Source organism: Sylvia atricapilla, chromosome 2 (assembly GCF_009819655.1).
Source record: "Sylvia atricapilla isolate bSylAtr1 chromosome 2, bSylAtr1.pri, whole genome shotgun sequence".
Lineage (NCBI taxonomy): Eukaryota > Metazoa > Chordata > Aves > Passeriformes > Sylviidae > Sylvia > Sylvia atricapilla.
In genome coordinates, this window is record NC_089141.1 from 21859144 (window position 1) to 21877797 (window position 18654).

At 44.7% G+C, this 18654-nt stretch overlaps 1 protein-coding gene across 1 annotated transcript in view; it reads left to right on the forward strand.

The window, feature by feature from the left end:
* The first annotated feature begins 8810 nt into the window (after positions 1–8810).
* GAP43 (growth associated protein 43) overlaps positions 8811–18654 on the forward strand; it is a 53679-nt gene continuing 43835 nt past the window's right edge. The window contains exon 1 of the mRNA XM_066340976.1: positions 8811–8928. Within this exon, the coding sequence (XP_066197073.1) occupies positions 8899–8928 (30 nt within the window). The 5' untranslated portion in view covers positions 8811–8898. The remainder of the gene's footprint in view (positions 8929–18654) is intronic.

Genomic DNA, 18654 nt, shown 5'->3' on the forward strand with positions numbered 1-18654 from the left:
TTTCAATATATGATGATATGATACAGATAAGATTGTCAAACTCTCCATCATTTACTGTGGAACATTGTTCATATTTGAGCTTAGCTTTCATAACAAACAGAGAATGAACTTCTTTTTCCTCCTCTCTAGCTGAATAAATTAGGGCAACACGGATGTATTACCCTTCAGAATTTATAGCATATGTTATTAAAATAAATTTAAACTTGACCCCACTGAGATGAACACGCATGAGAAGACTATCAAGGTCAGCATGCTTGTCTTCTCTGATGTAGGTGGTAAACGAATGCCTTTTTCCTCCTTTCTCCCTCGAGCTGAAGGAGACCTTTCCCCCTCCATTGAGTCCTGCATCTGCTGTATCATTACCAGAGCAGGCATAAAGGTCTTTGTGTACTTAACTGTGGGTTCTCATCACCTCCCTTCCTTCTTCCTGCTGCCTTCTACAAGCTCAAAAACCCTCTCTGGCTTCCACTTGTGTCAGGTTGTGCCTCAGATACTGGACAGAGGGGACTGACACCTCTGGGTGGCAACTACACCAGGGGCTGAGTGAATTGTGCATGCAGGTTGTAGAACAAAAAAAGGGGTGCAGCAAGTGGGAAACACGACTGGCAGCATATAACATGCTTCTCTAGCATGACCCAGTGCCAGGCATGCATGGGATATGGCACTTTGTCCTATAAAACTGTTATGTCAGGTAGGGAGTTGGGCTGCTTTGAGAAATTAGGTTGCCCCTCTGCAGAAAGTTTCTGGTTGCCATCAGAATTGCTTGGGGAAGGAGCTAATCCCTCAGATTTACACAGAAAATTCATCATTTTGCTTGGAGCAACTCTTAAACCTCCAGAAAATCACAGTCCAGAAACATGGCTCGGTATCGTGTAGAGCTGAGCTAAAATAGGGCCTTTTGCCGTAATGCAGTTTTCCATGCACGGGGCAGCAGATTTGGATTCCTGCCTGCACAGACCTGGACTCTTAATAAAATTCCATCTGTGTTTCCTGCCCTCTGGGGTGAATTCCTTTGGCCAACAGTGAGGTCTTGGAAAAGAAATAATAATTGCTGTACCGGGGCACTCTTAAGAAGGTTGGATATGGTGTGGATCTGGTAATGTAGAACTCTTTAAATGCACGTACACAAAGCACAGCTCTGATGCTGCTAGATGATAATCTACAGGAATTATATCTATGATTTCCCATTCTCTAGTATTCATGTTTTTATAGATTAAATGGAGCACTTTTTAGCATGCAAGAGTGTTTCAGTCCCAAGCTGAAATTCATATAGGTTTGATACAAAATTGCATCAAAATCACTATGGATGTATATCCTACTTGTAGCAGTAGTATATTTAAAGGGAATTGTAACAAAATTTTAGCTGTGGTGAGACTGAACTATGACCCATTGTCTGTCCAAGTCCTGTCCTCTGCATTTTGGACTGGGGAGATCTTTCATTTTAATCAGATGCAGTGAGTTTTGCATTGAGGATCCTACTGCAAGGGAACAATCCTCTGCATGTACCATGTCTGCCTGGCAGACTGAGGGATCTGGACTTTCCTCTTTCAGTAAGTATCTTGTGGCTAAACTAAATGAAGTCAAGGCAAGGAGAGAGTGTTTTTAGAGCCTTAAAGGCAAGTGAATATTTACAGTTTTCCTGCTCACTAATTCTTGGTAGATCTTTGCTGTTCTAACTCCCCCATGTACAGCTGTGGGTAAGTGAAAGAGTCCAGTCAGCTCACTCTATTATTTCTCCAATACTTCCTACATCCATTAACAGCCTGTGTTTTGGAGTTTGCTTCTATCTTCTATCATTGATCCCGATCAACCTGTGGCCTGGTCACCATGTGCCTGTGAGTGAAGCATGACCATGATTAGAAATTTTTGATCCCTTTCCTGAAAGTCTGAAGACTAAGGCAGATTTAGCCCGTTGGGTGTCCTTCATCTCTGGAAACTTCACAGTTGACACTGAAATGGCAGTTAAGGGCATAGGAAGATCTTCAGTTGTTTTCCCTCTCATTCCTTCCCTGTCTGGGTCCAGGGTACCCCATGTACCTTCCCTCATGCAGACTGCTTCAGCTCAAGTCAGCTCTTATGCTGGGGAGAAGGAGTCTGGTCAGCTGAGAAGACAGCACAGAAGGAGGATGAATCTGTCTCTGCCCACTCTTCCTCTCAATGCTGAAGCATTCAGTTCATCAACCCCACCCTAGCACAAATGAGGGGCATTGTGAACATGTGCAGAGCAGGACCAGGTGGTCCAAAGCAGGCTCAGGAAATTGTGCCTCACACCATAATACTGTCATGTCAACATACTGGTATCACTGGGCAGCTCCCCTGTTCAGCACTGCAGTGCCAGGGGAATGGCAATGTATCAGCAGAGTGTGAAAAACGAGATTCACTTTTTTTGTAAATTTTAAGAAATAGGTTTAATAAAAGATAAGATAATTAGGAGATAAAAAAGCAAAGTACAGCCGGCCGGGTGACTTGGCATTTAGCCAAGTCCACGCCCTGCTATTTCAGACACTTTCTTTAAATACCCTTTCTATTATATCAATCTGTTGATTATTCATATTTTTCCATAAACTAGTTTCCATATTCCAGGGACTGTTTTGCAGGGACCCTCCTTGGGTCCGCCTTATTAGAGCATGCGTGTCTCTTGGCTGTGTTCATTATCACCTCCAGATTGGGCCTTGGTCCATGCTTTCTTCAGATGGTAGATGCTGATAGTTGGTGTATCAATAGCAGAGTCTTCTTTACATGTTCACTGAATGTTATCCCGGCCAAACAGACAGTTTAAGCATACTCTATCACTACTACCACTATGCCTAATTTTCTTTACTAACAGCAGAAATAAAAACTTATATCCTTACCACAAAGTTATTAATCATATAGCACACACCTTGTGAAAAGCCAACTTTATAATAGGCATTTATAACAAGAGGAGGCCAGGAGTGGAGTAAAACAGAGCTGAGGGTGGGCTCTTCTGCTCCAGTCAGTGTGTGGGACTCACCTCAGCACTTGTCTCCATCTCAGCCCCATCACACCTCGCAGCACAGAACAGCACAGACATCCCCACGTGGCACTGTGAGCTGTGAGCCTGGATACTGACAGCAGCTTGGCGTGGCACTGCAGGACTTAGAGTGAAGGGTGGAGCCAGCCTGAGAAGCAGGGTAAATTGGCCCATGCTGAGCTCCTGGTTGACACAGATTCTCCTTCAAAGCTTGCTTTTCTGAGCCTGTGCTACAGCAGGAGGGACTGTGTACAACAGCATATATTGAAGGGTCCCTGGAGAAGAAGAAAGGGGCTTCCTGGGTCATACTGTCTCACATTTGGTTTGGCTTGTAAAGTATCACATTCCCCCATAGCAAACTACAACTACACTGAGAATAATAGCTGATAGGTTGACTGCTTTCTGTGATGACATTTTTCTTTTTGACAGACAAGCAGATGAGATTTCATTTTGTTGAAGAGTTTCTAAGCCGTGCTGGGATTTAACTGTTATGTTTGCATTTTTGATGATGTTGAAGCTCAATAATAATTAACATTGATCCAAGGGTTGTACAGACCATTCTTTGTGCGCGTTAAAATTATTCTACCCTTGCTTGTACCCAGGTATTCCAGTTTGTATACACCACAAAATTTACAGAAAACACGTTTTTTTCTAAAATGATGAAAATGGGGAAGTTATTGAGGCCATTTCTTATTACGTGGGATATTGTAAAATCAGGTGTCTTCAGTGCTGTGAGCCCAGCTGTGCAGGCATGGGAATCAAAATGGAAATCACAGGGAATAAAAGCAGAGCACCTGTGCACATCTCTGTGACTAGCTTGATGGCAACAGGTGCTGATGTCCCATGAGTTCAGTATCGTGCAGGATACAACCCAGCAGTCATTAAAGACACTGAATGAATTACAGCATTTCTACCCTGGCATTTTCTGAAGCCTTCTCTGCAAGAGGAAGTGGCATTGTGGCTTTTGAAAATCACAGCTTTAGAGACTCTTATTTCAGTCTTAGGTCAAAATAAACTAGCCTCTCCTTTACTAATATTAATAATTCAGGATTAACTGAAATCCTACGTAAATTGACATAAGTGATCCTTATACTGAAAAATGGGTACTTCTCCAAGGAGATTCATAACTACATCTAAATCATTTGGAAAAGGGGTTTGGTTTTAGTGTTGCACTGCACTGTTTTGTGTCACCAAGACATAGATGACTGAAAGTGAGGCCAAATGAGAACACATCTGCAAAGCTACTGAGGAGACTGAAATTGCAAGTGGTTCCACAGTGTGATGTTGTTTTACACTACAATGACACAGACTGTGAACTTCAGAAGGTTGAAAATGGCTTTTTTATTTTGGGGATGTGTCTTTTTTATATACTTTTTTACACAGACCAATTTGATTGGTGACAAGAAGACAAATTTTTTAAATTACATTGGTCAGACCAGAGGGACATCAAGAAGAAGTCCTTCTTAGGAAAAGGAAGAAAACATAGGTACAGTTTACAAAAACATGTTTTTTTGTTTCTAGAAAATTTTCTGGGAAAAGAATTTCAGAAAACCAAAATATCTCAGGCACGAAACCAGGGCTACAACAGTGGGATCTTCAGGAATACCTATTCAAATGAGGATACAAAAATTCTTTATAAAATTGGCTTTTTTCCCTCAAGCATGAAAGTTGGCTAACAAAAGGCAAGGCTACCACTATATGTGGAACATATGAATAGAGAGAAAATCCAGTCTATCTCCCAATGTAAGCAAGTCGCTCACTCCAGAGCTGTTTTGACTGAAGCTTTAAATATCCCTAGTAACGGGACTTTCACAGTACTTCTCTCAAAGAGATGCCTCTTCACTTTAGTATGGTTGCTACTGGGACAGCTCTTATAGGCAAACTGTTTTCTTTTTGGTTTCATGTAGTTTCATTTGGCCAGGGAATCAACCTGATTACAGTCCCAGGAGCAGGCTGGAACTATGCACTTCTTCAAAATGAAACTGAATCTGATGCCTTGCTATTGAACATAGATTAGCAGCTGGACTGAAAAGGCTTTTTTCTTTCAATCTATAGGGACCACAGGCTGCTGGGGTAATCTTGCAGCAGAACTGAAGAGGCTTTAAAAGCTCAGTTTTGTGTCTCTTACTCCACCCACTTTATTTTGTAATAACCACTAATATGTCTTGTTACTTTGAAATTATCTTAATCCTTTTAAATTAAAGACATTACTTTGAATTAAAGAAGTCACCATAATAATTACTTTATGTTAACCATACCTCCTTTATGGTGAAGCAACATACAGCATACACCAAACAGTGGACTATATATCACTCCAAATTATTCCCTTCTAGAGGCTTATAGCTTTTGAAAATATCACACCTCTCCACCTCCTCTGCTGTCATTCAGTCAAGTCTCAGATGAAGCTTTTAAAATCTATGGTCATTGTTCACCCCCTTCTAGCTCACTTCACTGGTCCCCCATTCATGTTGTTCTTTGGAACTGCTCTTCCTTTTAGTTGTGTAGATTCAAAAGCCAAGGTCAAAGGGGCCTTTCAAGGCATGTCTACACTGCGTGACATGGTGTTATCCTGCAACTCTGAAGGAGTGCTGAATGAGCCAGAGCTGGCACTGCCCTGGAGAAACAAAGGTGTCATTTGAATGAAAGCATCCCATCTTGACTTGGGCACTTAAAGAGATGGAGATTCATCTGTTCTTCTTCCCTTAATTTTTGCTTCTGATTTTCATTAACTCTCTGGCTGAAGCTTGTGGACTTTTCATTGCTGTGGACTTGTCCTTTCTTCCTGTTGTGTTATGAGATCATTTACTTCACAGTTTGACGTGAAAACAGCCAAAAAATGGCAAGGCAGGGGATACTGGGATATGATTTTCAGAACCATATGATTTGCTAAAGAATTTCAGGTCCAACTTTTAAATACACTGAAAGTGTCCTTTGACAGACAGTGGTGTTAGGAACTGACATGTCCTGCAAATTCGGGTTTCAATGTATGGCTCTTCTATGTAGTGAGATTAATTCAGAGGAAGCATGGATGTGAGCCTACAGTGGACTGGCCACTCACCACTAAGTCTGTATGTTTGGGGAACATGTAAAGGAGGTTTTGTCTATGTGCCAAAAGTTCCTCGCCATAAACTGGAGCGTACAGTGTTTGTGGTGCTTGGGCGTGAAGAGAGCTGGCTCTGCCTTTGGCTGTGAGATGAGATGGAGGTGAGAAACTCCCTGGATGAGCACATGAAAATGACCTGACCCTCTCTGACAGCACCAGCACAGTTCTACTGCCAGCTTGCTCCCCCTCCACGTGGGTGTCTGAGAAAGGTGGGGGCTGGGAAGGCTTTCCTTGCCAGGACTCCCTAGCACAGGGAGATTCCCTAAAAAGGCCTTGTCAGTGGGAAGAAAATAAGCTTCTAAAACACTTCTGAAGCATGATTTGTCTGACCTAGTTTAGGCTCCTGCTTTAGGATGATCAGAGGCACACCTTCAACGTTCCTGTTTTTCCTCATTTTCACCAAAGGGAGACCTAGCTGAGGCTCTCAGACATGTTTGACCAGGGGACTCCCATCTCCCAAGGGCATGGGGAACAGCTATGTAAGTTGTCAAGTGCCCACAAGCTCATGACACCCTCTCTTTGTCATGGAGATGAGCCCCCAGCAACTCCAGAGGCCAGAGCAGAGGCTCCTAAGTCCCATAGGTGTAAATCAAAATGCCATTGCACTGCTCCTCAGTGCCTTGGCGTGGTGTTGCCAACAGTAATTTATGTCACAGGGATCTCTTCCTCAAATGTGATGTCCACTGCTTTCTACTACTCCACTTCTTACCTCTCGTCTTTTATGATTGCGTAGTTTCCCTTCTTTTTCTCTGCATGCATTTTCTGAAGCTGAATCTGGTTTGCATTACTTAATCCTTTGGTCTACTTCTATGTCAGCTGGTACTGGCAACTCTTCCCAGTTTAGTGTCTTCTCTGAATGTCATTACCATATCATTACTTTCTTTTTCTAGTCTGTAACCCAGGACTAATGCTGATACCTTCTTCACCCTAAAAGACACTTAAATTGCATACAGATGTAGATAGCTAGCTAGATTTTCTTTGAGATGCTGTTTGCTTTTCCTAAAATAAATGGTGTACTGGGAACTGCAATGATATCATAGCAACAGGATATGATTATGTAGGAGTCTGTACTGAGGGGTATTCCAGAAACTATATCTAGATACGTATGCATTTATTTGTATAAGTATGCACACATGCATGAATATTTATTTGTGTTAACAATGTATTTAGATGTAATTAAAGAGCAAAGACCTTAGTAATAACCTAAGACAATTTTTTTTTCTCTTTTGCAGGCAGTTTGATATTAAAAATAAATTGGAAGTCACTCCATGGTGTGGCAGAGAAGCTGATGTAGTGACATTAGTGCTAAATAGAGAACAGCATCTGACTGTGCCTCCCAGACTCAGTAAGTGAAACAAGCAAAATTTGAATTTTGGTAGATGAAGTCCTAAAAATCCCACAATTAAAAAGAAAATATTTTTAACATGCTCAACATTTTCAGGCTTTAACTGTTTAACTTTTGTCTGGGGTATTCTTTCACAATGACAGATACAGCTTTCCAGCTCATGTATATTCTGAGAAAGCACGGTGCTATAACTTTCCAGACGTGTGCTTGGGAGCGAGTGCATGTTCGCATTAATGCTGGCCGGGTCTCCTGCATCGCCATGATCTCCTGTGCATGCAGACCCATGCACTTCTGCTCTCACACGTGCATGGGGGGGTGCCTCCATGTGTGTGAACATGCACATCTGCCTCGCAATAGTTCACAGCAATTTGCAGGCAGAGATCAATAGGTGTAGGAAGTACTTCAACACGGAAATTAATTGAGATCCGTATGGAAGGAAATGGGATGATTTCTGCGGGTTTGGAAGCTGTTCTGTTGGGGGGGGGAAGAAAAAGAGGAAAAAAAAGGCAAACCCCCCCCCCCCCCCCCCAAACATTGCAGGAGTATCGTTTTCTGTGCCTGTGGAAGGTCTGTGGGATAGACTGAGGGAACAAGGGAGAAAGTTATCCCGTTCAGTGCTGCAGGACATCACTATTCAGGGGTTGTGGCTGCACGTATGGAGAAGGCAGCACGTGCATATATGTTTGCGAGTGTGCTGGCGAGAGGGGTTTTAACAGCCATTTTAACAGATTTACCAGTTCCCATTTAGCTCGCAGCTCCCACCTACGTTACATCACCTGTGCACGGCATATACTGCCTGCCGTGGCAGTACCTCCATTCCTTCTTCTCCCCTCCGTGCCCACCCCACGCCACCCCACCCAAGCACAGATTTATGCTTTCTTCACGCATAAATCCCATTCCTGGAGGCGGCCAGGGGTCTTCGGCTGCTCCGGTGGGAGTAGGGCGGGGGGCTCCCCAGGCGCCCGGTGCCTCCCAGACACACCCCACCCCACCCCTCCGCAGCCCGCAGTGTCCCCTCTCCCCTGTCGCCTCTGTACAGTGGGAAAGTCGTTGGGTAATTGGGTCCAGATTGAAGATTTTAATTATTCATGAGGCTGGCGAGGGACTTGGGGGGGGTGGGGGGTGGGGGTGGCTGCCGGGGTGGGGGTGGGGTGGGGAGGTGACGAGTCGGGGAGAGCTGGTGAACAATTCTGGGAAGGGTAGGGAGGGAGGCAGGGAGAGGCAGCGTGTGCATGTGTGATGAGCAATAGCTGTGGACCTTCCAGTTGCTGCTAACTGCCCTGGTGTGTGTGTGCGCGTGTGCTCGTGTGTGTATGTGTGTGTGAGCGAGAGAGAGAGGGAGAGAGAGAGGGAGGGAGGGAGGGAGTGGAGAGGGTGGGGGGGAGAGATAAGAGAGAGAAGAGGAAAAGGAGAGAGGAGAAGGAAGGAAGAAGAAGGAAGGAAGGGGACAATACGATCATGCTGTGCTGTATGAGAAGAACAAAACAGGTAGAGCTTCAGATTTTTATATTTCTTTCTGTTGAAAAAAATCTCCCAGGCTGCTGGATGTCCGTGGGGTGCGTGTCTGCCTGAGTGTGTGAGGGGCTCGGGTAAGGGCTGGGGTTAGGGGGGAGGAAATTTCAGCTGCTTTCAGCAGACGTCTATTTTGCAATTCTTTAGCATCTTGCTACTGAAGGTTCTTTTCACACCCTGCAACGTGACTGTTTTGCCTTTCCGGGGCTGGTGATGTGGGGAAGGGGGGTGGCCTACATCCACATTTGGGGGAGCTACCAGAATCCCCCCCTCTATATATATATATATATATATATATTTTTTTTTTTTTAATAGGGGCAGTTATATTGCCTAGGATTTTCTGTCTGTGGTTCTGAGGGTGTGGATGGGGCGGGGGGGGGGAGGTGGAGGGGAGTGTTGCGGCTGGCAGGAAACGTGATGAGATCTGGCTCTACCTTGGAGATAAAGGAAGCAATTCTTCATCTTATGCCAAAAAAGAACGGATGCCCAGTGAGCCTTGATCCCTGATCAGAACGCTCTCAATTGCTCCTGTTTCTGATGAATGGGAGCTGCTTTATGTGCCTGTGCTGTGAGGTGGCGTGGAGGACAGGTGTACTCGTTTTTATGTGTTACAACAATCTGAGCAAGAATTAACCTCAAGGAATTTTTTTTTAACTTAAGCTATAGTGAAAAATCCAATTAAATAATAACAAAAGCATTAGCCTAAGGAGGGGGAGAGTCACTCTCTTTGCAATACCCTTCATAGTACAACCAGTTAGGCAACTGTGCACCAGCTGGTAAAGAGACAGAGGACCACGCCTCTGTTAGCTCTGAACTCGGGTGGGATAAGAGAAGCTCGCGGTGTGAACCTGTTGGAAACCCGCTCATTTTCTTTCCTGGTACCGCCTGGCTTTTGCTATAAGGGAATTGAGATGATGAAATGGTTTGGGTGGGGGCTAGTTTTCAGTGTCAAAATTTTTGTGTCCAAAATGATAATGAAATTAGAGGGGAAAAAAGCTACTTGGATCATTTCCCCCTCACCCTTCCCCCTTGGTGTGAAACCCCAAATCTGCTCCTGATTTAAGAGAGCCCTTTTGGCTGAACCTCTTGGACTTCCCTGGGAGGATGCTGGATTTATGCAGTGGAACTTTGAGGCAGGAACTGACCCTAGATATCTTTGCAAGGCATTTTAGAAACTTCCAAGAATTACTGATTTGTAAGTAGTGACAAAGAGCTTTGGTTTTTGTTCTGAGCACAAAAAACTCAACTCAGGCACAGCACCATACTGGTTACTTTCTTTATACATGCGTAAATTTCAGTGTCTTTTACAGCGTAGCACTGCAGTATTCTGTTCACACGCTGATGCGAGTAACTACAGTTCCTGTGAACAGCAATGTTGGAAGAGGATTCAGGTTAAAGAGTGTTTCTGAATGGAGATGTGTGTTAGCAAACGAAGGAGAAATTTGTAGAATAATGGGGAGGGGCAAGTGATTTGGATAGAAAGAGACCCTGCGTCATCCTGTGTTTTTCCTCATGCAGGTTTTTCAAATGCTTTGCAATTAATGATATGCTCACTAAAATCTGGAAGGAGGAGGTGAAGGCTGGGGGGGAAGGGGGGAACACGTTGCAATCAGCCAGCAGAGCACGTTCTGATGGCAAATACAAGATGAAAAGAGCAGGGGAGGAGAAGGAAGGCAGACAGGGAGGCAAAGTGACAGAGCAGTGGGCGGAGGTGCACGGCAAATTTTAAAATAAAGTAGGACCCTGAGGTTCTTTGGAGTCAGAAGAGAGCTACAGGGGAATAAGGATCATTCTGCCCATACCATCATGTATGGAATATGGCATATATTCTGAAATATCTGTTCTTCACCGCTCTGTGGGCTTGCTCCTGTCCTTTTGTATTCTGTGGCATTTGGGGACGCGTGGCGCGCAGGTGCCTTGCTCGCACACAGCCGCGTCTCCGCACTCCCGCACCAATCCCCCGCATGGAACACACCCCTTTGCGCGCTCACGAGCGCTCGCCCCGGCGGCGGGCTCGGGGTGCGCCCCGGCAGCGTGCGCTCCTCCCTGCACACTGCCCGACTGCGAGAGCGGTGCGCTCACAGCCCAGCTGCTGCTCCTCTACCTGAACGCACACCGCGATCGCCAAACTGGCAGTATAGCAGCTCGCCCGGGAAAGCTGGTGGTACACCAGAGAAAGCTCCCACTGGGCGAAGAGAAAGATCTCGGGTTTCAGCATGTGCTCTTCCTGTGTCCCCACCCAGACCTTTCACTGAGAGAAAAAGATGGAGTGGGTTCTTCAGCACTGGCAGGAGTTTCCTTCCCAAAATAAAGACAGCCCTCCTCGAATTATTTTTCGGGGGAAGTCCCTGGTGTCCCGCCTTTCTGGCAGCTAAAGAGCAAAACGTTGAAATTACAGGCTTGGGTGTGGAAGAAATCTCTTCACATTTGTGTCTAGGTGTGCCTATGTGTGTCTGTCCTCCCACCCCTCAGAGACAAATACGTTCACACGCTCATACCTTGCAGATTATTCTTTCTTGTGGGTGCGATGCCAGTGTGAAGAGTGAAGTATTTGACTGACTGACTGTGCCCGCCCATGAGAGATGTAGATAGCAAAGTGTTGTCATTTCTGCCTACAGCTGACTGCCGCTCTGAATCTGAGCCCACAAAATATTCAGCTGAGAGGTAGCATAACTGAAAGGCTGTTGAGATATATCTGAAAACCTGAACTCAACCTCTCCTGCCGGCGAGAGATGCAGTCAGTAACACGCGGGGCTGGGCAGTGAGATAGGTGGCTAGAAATGCAAATGTTGCATGCACTGCATACTAGAACAGATGGACATTATGGGGGTATGTGCTCAGTATTGGATTGCATGAGTGATTAAACAATAACCCGCAAGCAGGTTTCCCACTTGTGGGTGAGATGAGCCTCATTCATCACCAGCCACAGACGACGGCTTCCCTCTCGTTCCATCCTCACCCCAGCGCCGGAGAGCCAGCGGCTGCAAAGGTTTAAACCTGCCACACCCATCAAATCAAAGGAGGGAGAGGGGAGTAGAGGCAGTCTGCATTTCTTCCCCCTTTCACACGAGCAGCATGAATAAACAGGGCTGTACCTCTAAAGATGCAGTTTAATGCAATTGGAGATGGCAAAAGCATTAGGGAACAGTTCCAGCAATTACAGCCAGACGGTGAGGTGGCTTGTCATTCCAGGAACTGCAGAGGTGTACGAGAAGGAGGAAATGGAGAAAAAGAGAGAAAGGAAGATGCCTGCAGAGTTAAGGTTTTCTTGTCTCATGATATTAAAATGTCTCAGGCATAATTTAGGATAACTTAATTACACTGGGTGATCCAGATGCTTCAAAACTTGCAAGGCGTGGTCTTACCTGTTAACACCACTGTGGACAGAGGAAAAGGGGTATTTTAAACCCTCCTCCCACCACTTGCCAGCATTGCCACAGATTGCTGACTTCAGAGCAGAGGCACTTAATCTGCACCTACGGAGAGTCTAGCCATTGCCTCTGCCTTTCTGAGAGACAGAGCAGCTTCTGTGTTTTTTCCAGTAAACAATTGTTCCATGGAAGTTTAATTACTCCAGGTCCTCACTATTTCTCTTCCTGGGGCAATGCCCCTGGGATTTTGACTGAGAAGGGTGTCTCCAGAGAAACAGCTCTCCCATCACCCTCTCCTCCACTGCCTGTGCTGACTATTAGAGACATTGATTTCTCCTAGATCATGTAATGTAACTGTTCTTAATGGCACAGACAAGCCCCCTCCTAGAAAACTAATTGCAGGCAGAGATTCCAGTGGGAGAAGGACAGTGGTAGTGCTTAGTGGGAAAGAAACCAGTCTGTGGATCCAAAATGTCTTTGGCCATTTGCTCCTGAATCAAAGTCCCAGCAAAAACCAGTCAGGCAGCACCTACTGGTATGCAGAGGCATCCCTGCCTAGAGGGCTGCCCTGAATCTTCTGTGTGACCATGCCAGGCTGGGGACACGTGTGCAACCCAAGGAACAAACATGTATTATCTGAGGGCTTGTCTTGGCCTAATGCTGAGTCTGCCTGAATGATCTCAGAGCTGCTCCTGCCTCAGGATAAGGAAAAGAGGCTGTAGCTCCAGCCTCTGTCCATGCCATGGTGAGAGGATGGGCATCGCTTGGAGATGGGGATGAGAGGGACCCCTCCTTTGGTCATGTGGCTTTGACTGACTAGAAGGAGAAAGTGCAAAGAGTTTTCACCTCGAACCCACTCTCGTTTCAGGCCCCCTGTGCTGGACCCTGAGATTAGCTCAGTTGGTTAGAGCATGGTGCTATTAATGCCAAGGTTGTGGGATCAATCCCTGGGTGGGCCATTCACTTAATTGCTGGACTTGATGGTCCTTGTGGATTCCTTGGAACTCTTAATATTATCTGATTTGGATTCTGTGATGCCATCCCAGGATCATCCTGCACAGGCATTATAATTCCCTCTCCTTGTTTCCCAGAGAGCAGGAATTTCTCACTGCTGGTGGCTGCCAAGTTGCAATGCCTTGGGAAGGTGAACAAGGCCCGTTGGTCCTTGCTAGATGAAGGCAGCCTGATAATCTTGCATGATGCAAATGAAGGATGTATATTTCTGCTTGGATTTGCTGTGCTAGTGCTGCGAGGCCTGTGCTCCTCATGGTGTCTCGTGTGCTCCATGTGCTGTCCATGGCAGAGGACCTGGGGCAGAAATGGGTTCTGCCTAATCTCTACCAAGCAGACTGAGATATCTCAGTATCTGCTGAGGGGTTGGTGTATTAACAGGTAAAACAGCAGCAGCTATAGCCTGAAGGTTGCTTCTGCTTTTGGATGAGATAATTTGAAGTACAAGCACCACAATCATAGAATATTCTGAGTTGGAAGAGACCCACAAAGATCACTGAAGTGAATGGTCTTTAAGTGAATGGTCTGTATGGGATGAAACCCACACCCTGGTATTATTAGCACAATGCTCTATAAGCTGAGGCCTCTACATGGTTGTGGAAGGCTGGTGGTGCATTGCTGACTGCCATTTGCTCAGTGCATGCACTACTGGGCCATGCATCCTTCCTCCTGTACAAGCCTCCCATTGTCCTCTTCCTGAACACAAATGATTTGTGATTCCTTTGTTGCTTTGGGCTTCCTCCTTACACGAGGGTGGGGGGGGTGCTTTTTTTGGATTTGAGAATGAACAATAGCTCTGATGACAGTGCTATGAAGACACCTGAGGATAAGAAACCTTTTGATGGCAGCTTTCTGTTTTGATGCCCTTTGGAAGTCGCTGTGTGATTCCCCTGTTTGCTGTGAGTCTGACAGGTCTCAGGGGTAGATTTGGCAGCAGTTCTTACCTGTCTGCATCTAAATTTTGAAATCCCAGTGTTGAGTGTTGTAAAGAAATAACTGTAGTGCAGTAGCTGTACACAGAGGAATGTTGGGCTGATAAGAGGAGGTTGGTCATCCAGAAAGGCATGGTGGAAGGTACAAATGCTTACTGGTAGAATATCTTGCTGTGGGAGTACCAGAGCAGGTACCCAGATGAAACACCTTTCGATGTCTGAAGTCCAAAATCAAAGTCAGAAATCCATCCACATCCATTTAATCTATAATTCCAAGATCCTCCTGAGCACACCAGGAGGTGACATGTAACCTCAGGGCTCTGATGGCCTCATGTGGAGAAGGTGTTTATATTTCCTTAGGGCTCTTTCTATCACCTGCTGAGTGCATGTAAAACTTGATGACTTTTCATGGTTGTGAGCACCACAGGCCAGTACATAGGAATTGGTTTAGGGAGAACTGGTTTCTCTTTCTGGCAGTGCTATTAACCTGCTTTCTGACTTGATCTAAGCATACATTCTCTGACTGTTATGGCCATCTCTGCAAGATGCTCCTTTAATTTGGAAACTAAACAATTAGTATGGGGAAAAAAAGGGGGATTCAGAAGCCCTCAAGTGCTTTGCTTTAGACAGGCAAAGCTCTGCTTTATCCATCCTCAGTCACTCCTGCAGTGCCAGGATGTTTATTAGCCCCTTAACACAAACTATTGATTTTCTTTCCAGACCTAGGCTTTATTACAGTAGACCAGGGCCTGAGAGTAGGGCTGCAACCTAGTTTTCTCCCTTCTATTCACCAGTGGTAACTCCTCCCTGACCAGCAGAGTGATCCAGCTTACAATATGTGTATGGGGTGAAGGAGCAGCCTAGTGAAAACAGTGATTTGTTTATAATACATTAAAAGGAATTTGTGCTTTTGGAGTTGCACTGCTCCTGCTGTCTCCGCCTGCTACTCATTCTGTCTCCTCTCCCCATCTGTTCTGCTCCTTGCCTTCCCCCTGCTCCCTTGACCATGCAGTCCTCTTGCTGCTCCTTCTCTCCCCAGCTGGATCCCAGCCCTGCATTATGTGTGCTTCTTGGGAGCTCCTGCTGGCAGCAACAGCCACTACTGCCAGGGTCTGGCTCCCTTCACCTTTCCAGGCACTGGTATCTGAAGGAAAACTGGGTTCCTTCTTTGAGCTCCAGTAGCTTTTGTATCTGCCCCAGTTCTCCACTTGGGCAGAGTTACAGCTGACACAAAAGAGCATCCCTACACAGAGACAGCTAAGTGGTGCATCTTCACTTCTCACCTTGCTGTTGGCTTAGGTAAAAAGTTGCCTAGCCACAGCAGCAGCTGGGAAGGGTATGGCTGCACCAGAAGCAATGCATGCAGTACCAACCAGAATCAGCATTCCTGCTTTCCTGATGGATCATACTGCTTGGCTTCTAATGCCACTGTTGGGCAGCAGGCTGTGCTACAGATGTCTTGTTGGCCCAAGACAGGATGTCCTGAACCTGCCAGCCAGGGATGGTTGGCATTTACGTTTCAAAAGGGAAGCCAGCATGTACTTACAGTCTCTTAAATTATGACCAATAAATGTCAGTCCCTTTCATTACTCATCTTGCATCTGAAGTTTCTTGAATTAATTCCAGCCATAATCACAGTATATCTCTATTTATAGAAAGCTGGGACATCTCACAGTATTTAGGCATTCTCTCTAGAGGCTACACCTTTCCGTAAGAGGTGGTAATTAGTAAAGCTAAAAGATTCCAAAAGAATCTCACTTGTCTGGTTTGAATGCCCCTAAAATTCAGGAGTGCAGGGGAGTGTGTCTGGATCTGAACCCCACTCTGAAGCTAGTTTTATTCCACCCTTCCCATGATTACCTCGAAGTGCTACTGTGCTCTCAGGGACTTTGGAGTTTTTATGAATTGGGATGATTTCGAATAATTGGTAATGTATAGAATAATTTACAGTTCTGATTATTTGTATAACTGTTAAGACTTATCAATTAGCATTCAGTTCATCAGACTATTGAGTGGAGTCTAATCCATTTATTTCATCCAATGACCTTATAAATCTACAATGTTAAGTACTCCAGGGTGCGCAGGTTGGGCGCCATGGTACTATGCTATGCTCTTTTGCAGAAGAGGCCAGTCATTTGTATTAATTCAGATTGAAAGCAGCAGGATGTAAACCACAACGGTTTTGAGCTGACCATTGTTCTCCTTCTATCGTTCCACATTCTGTCTGCCTCCAGCTTTAGGAATAAGGCATTCAGTGGTGGATTTATAAATAATTTAACAAAAAGTCATCTAGGTTTGGAAGGGAAGACATAAAGAAACAGGTGTCAGTTGCTGATTTGCTGACAGCAAAATTGCAGCCCTTTGGTTTCATGTAAGAGTGAAATCCACTGCTGGAAATCACCCGCTGAGCAAATGCAAGGAGGGCATCCATCACCTGCTTGGCTGTGCCTGAGAGGAGTGGTGAAGCTAAGAGACAGTACTGGAATGATGGGTAACTGAGGCAAAGGGGCTTCTAGAAGCTGGACTGAAAGTTTACCCCCAGCAGGTGCACTTCTCTGTGCTCCTTAGAATTGTGAACTGTCACTTTACCTACTGTTAATATTTTCATTCTTAGCTTGTTATGTTGGAGAAGTCAGACTGGCAGCTTGCAACAACTTGGATTGCACAGGCTGAGATGATTCTGCCAGAATGGAGAGTTTTCCTGATCAAAGATGAAACACCGTGGGTTTAACCCCTATTGCTATTTACATTTCCTGTGGAAAACCCAAGAGAATTTTGAGTCCTACATAGAGCTTTGAGGACTTACAGTTGCAACAAAATTTTGGTGTTTAATGTTGACTGTTAAAATTGCAGTCAAAATCATGATAGGGATGCAACCAGTCCTGCCTAAAGTACAGCACTGGCAAATGTTCTTTCCCTTGTATCCTAAATTCCACTCAGAATACCAGCTAGAAGAGAAAAAACCCTAAGGAAAGGACAAAAGGGGCAAGAAAAGAAAGATCTGACAAAATAACTGAAGAACTGAAGCCAGCTGAAATCTCCATGAAGTAAACAGAAGTTGGATAACTTCCAGAGAATAGTTAGCAAAGTTAATATATGAAACAATACTTGAAGCTCACTCTTGCATGGTAAAACTGGATATGCAGCAAAAAGAATCCTCCATTATGATCCCAATGTACAAGATACTGTAGAAGATAAAAGAAAATCAGAAACACCACCAAAAAAACAAACAAAACTACCCAACAAAAAAACCCCAAACCAAAACCAAAACCAACAAAAAAGATAAATTACTGAAAAATGACCCCAATGGCTCATAGATAGGAACTCTTAGCAAATCTTCTTTTAAAGCTCAGTTAATCCTTACTTATATTCATTGTTTTCTTGCTTTGAGTGCTATGATTCCACAAATCAGGAAGAGATACCACGAGACAATGCCTTATCTTGTAGAATTTAATTACTTTTTAATCAGGGTGTGACTGTCAAAAGGAGTCTGAAACATCTCTCAGTATTTTACCGTTTTTCTGAACTGAGAAATAAAGGATTGTTCTAAACTGAAGCATGTTCTTAGAGGTGCCAGCCATAGGCTGTAGAACTTCAGAGCTTCCTCCCTTTTTAAAGTGTGGAGATGCCTAAAGCCCTCAGACAATTACACTTACAACTGTAAAGTCCCCATAACATTCATGGGCTGTTTACTGGCATGCCTAGTTGATCCTTTAATAAGCCACAATCAGCTCAATACACAGACAAAATAATAATTGAGCCACAGCAAGATAGTGAAATGATATCATCCTGTCTCTCTCTCTTTGTAGTGCTCATGTAGAGGAGGGGAGAACTGTGGTTGAAGCTTTACATCAAGCATTGTCAATAAGGCCAAAGCATTTTATGCCCTTTTTGCACGTCTTCAGTAATGTGATCAGCTGCAAGTTGATGGCTAAAAGAGATAACAGGAGCCACAAAGGAGGAAGATCAGGATCTAGGAAAAGGGCAGAACAATCAGGCTGTACTGATGTAAGATGGTTCTTTCAAGTCATCCTAGCTTATTTACAAAGGTGAGGGAAGCAATCTCTGAACCATAAGATTTGAATGCTTTGAAGACTCATGAGGGCTGGATGAGGTGTCAGGAGGCTGAAAACAAGCAGAAGATAAGAAATTGCAGAGTACCCAGTTTAACTTCATTCCTAGAGAAAAAAAAAATGGTGGAAATAATCAAATAAAGGAGATTATTAGGAGCCAGCACAGATCTGTCAAGAACAGATCATGTCAAACTAATTTAGCTTTCTTCTATAACAAGCCTTGTGGATACAGAGGAAGTAGTTGTCATACCTTGTCATTTGTAAGGATTTTGACATTATCTCACAGTCTTTTATCATAAATGAAGCAAAGAAACA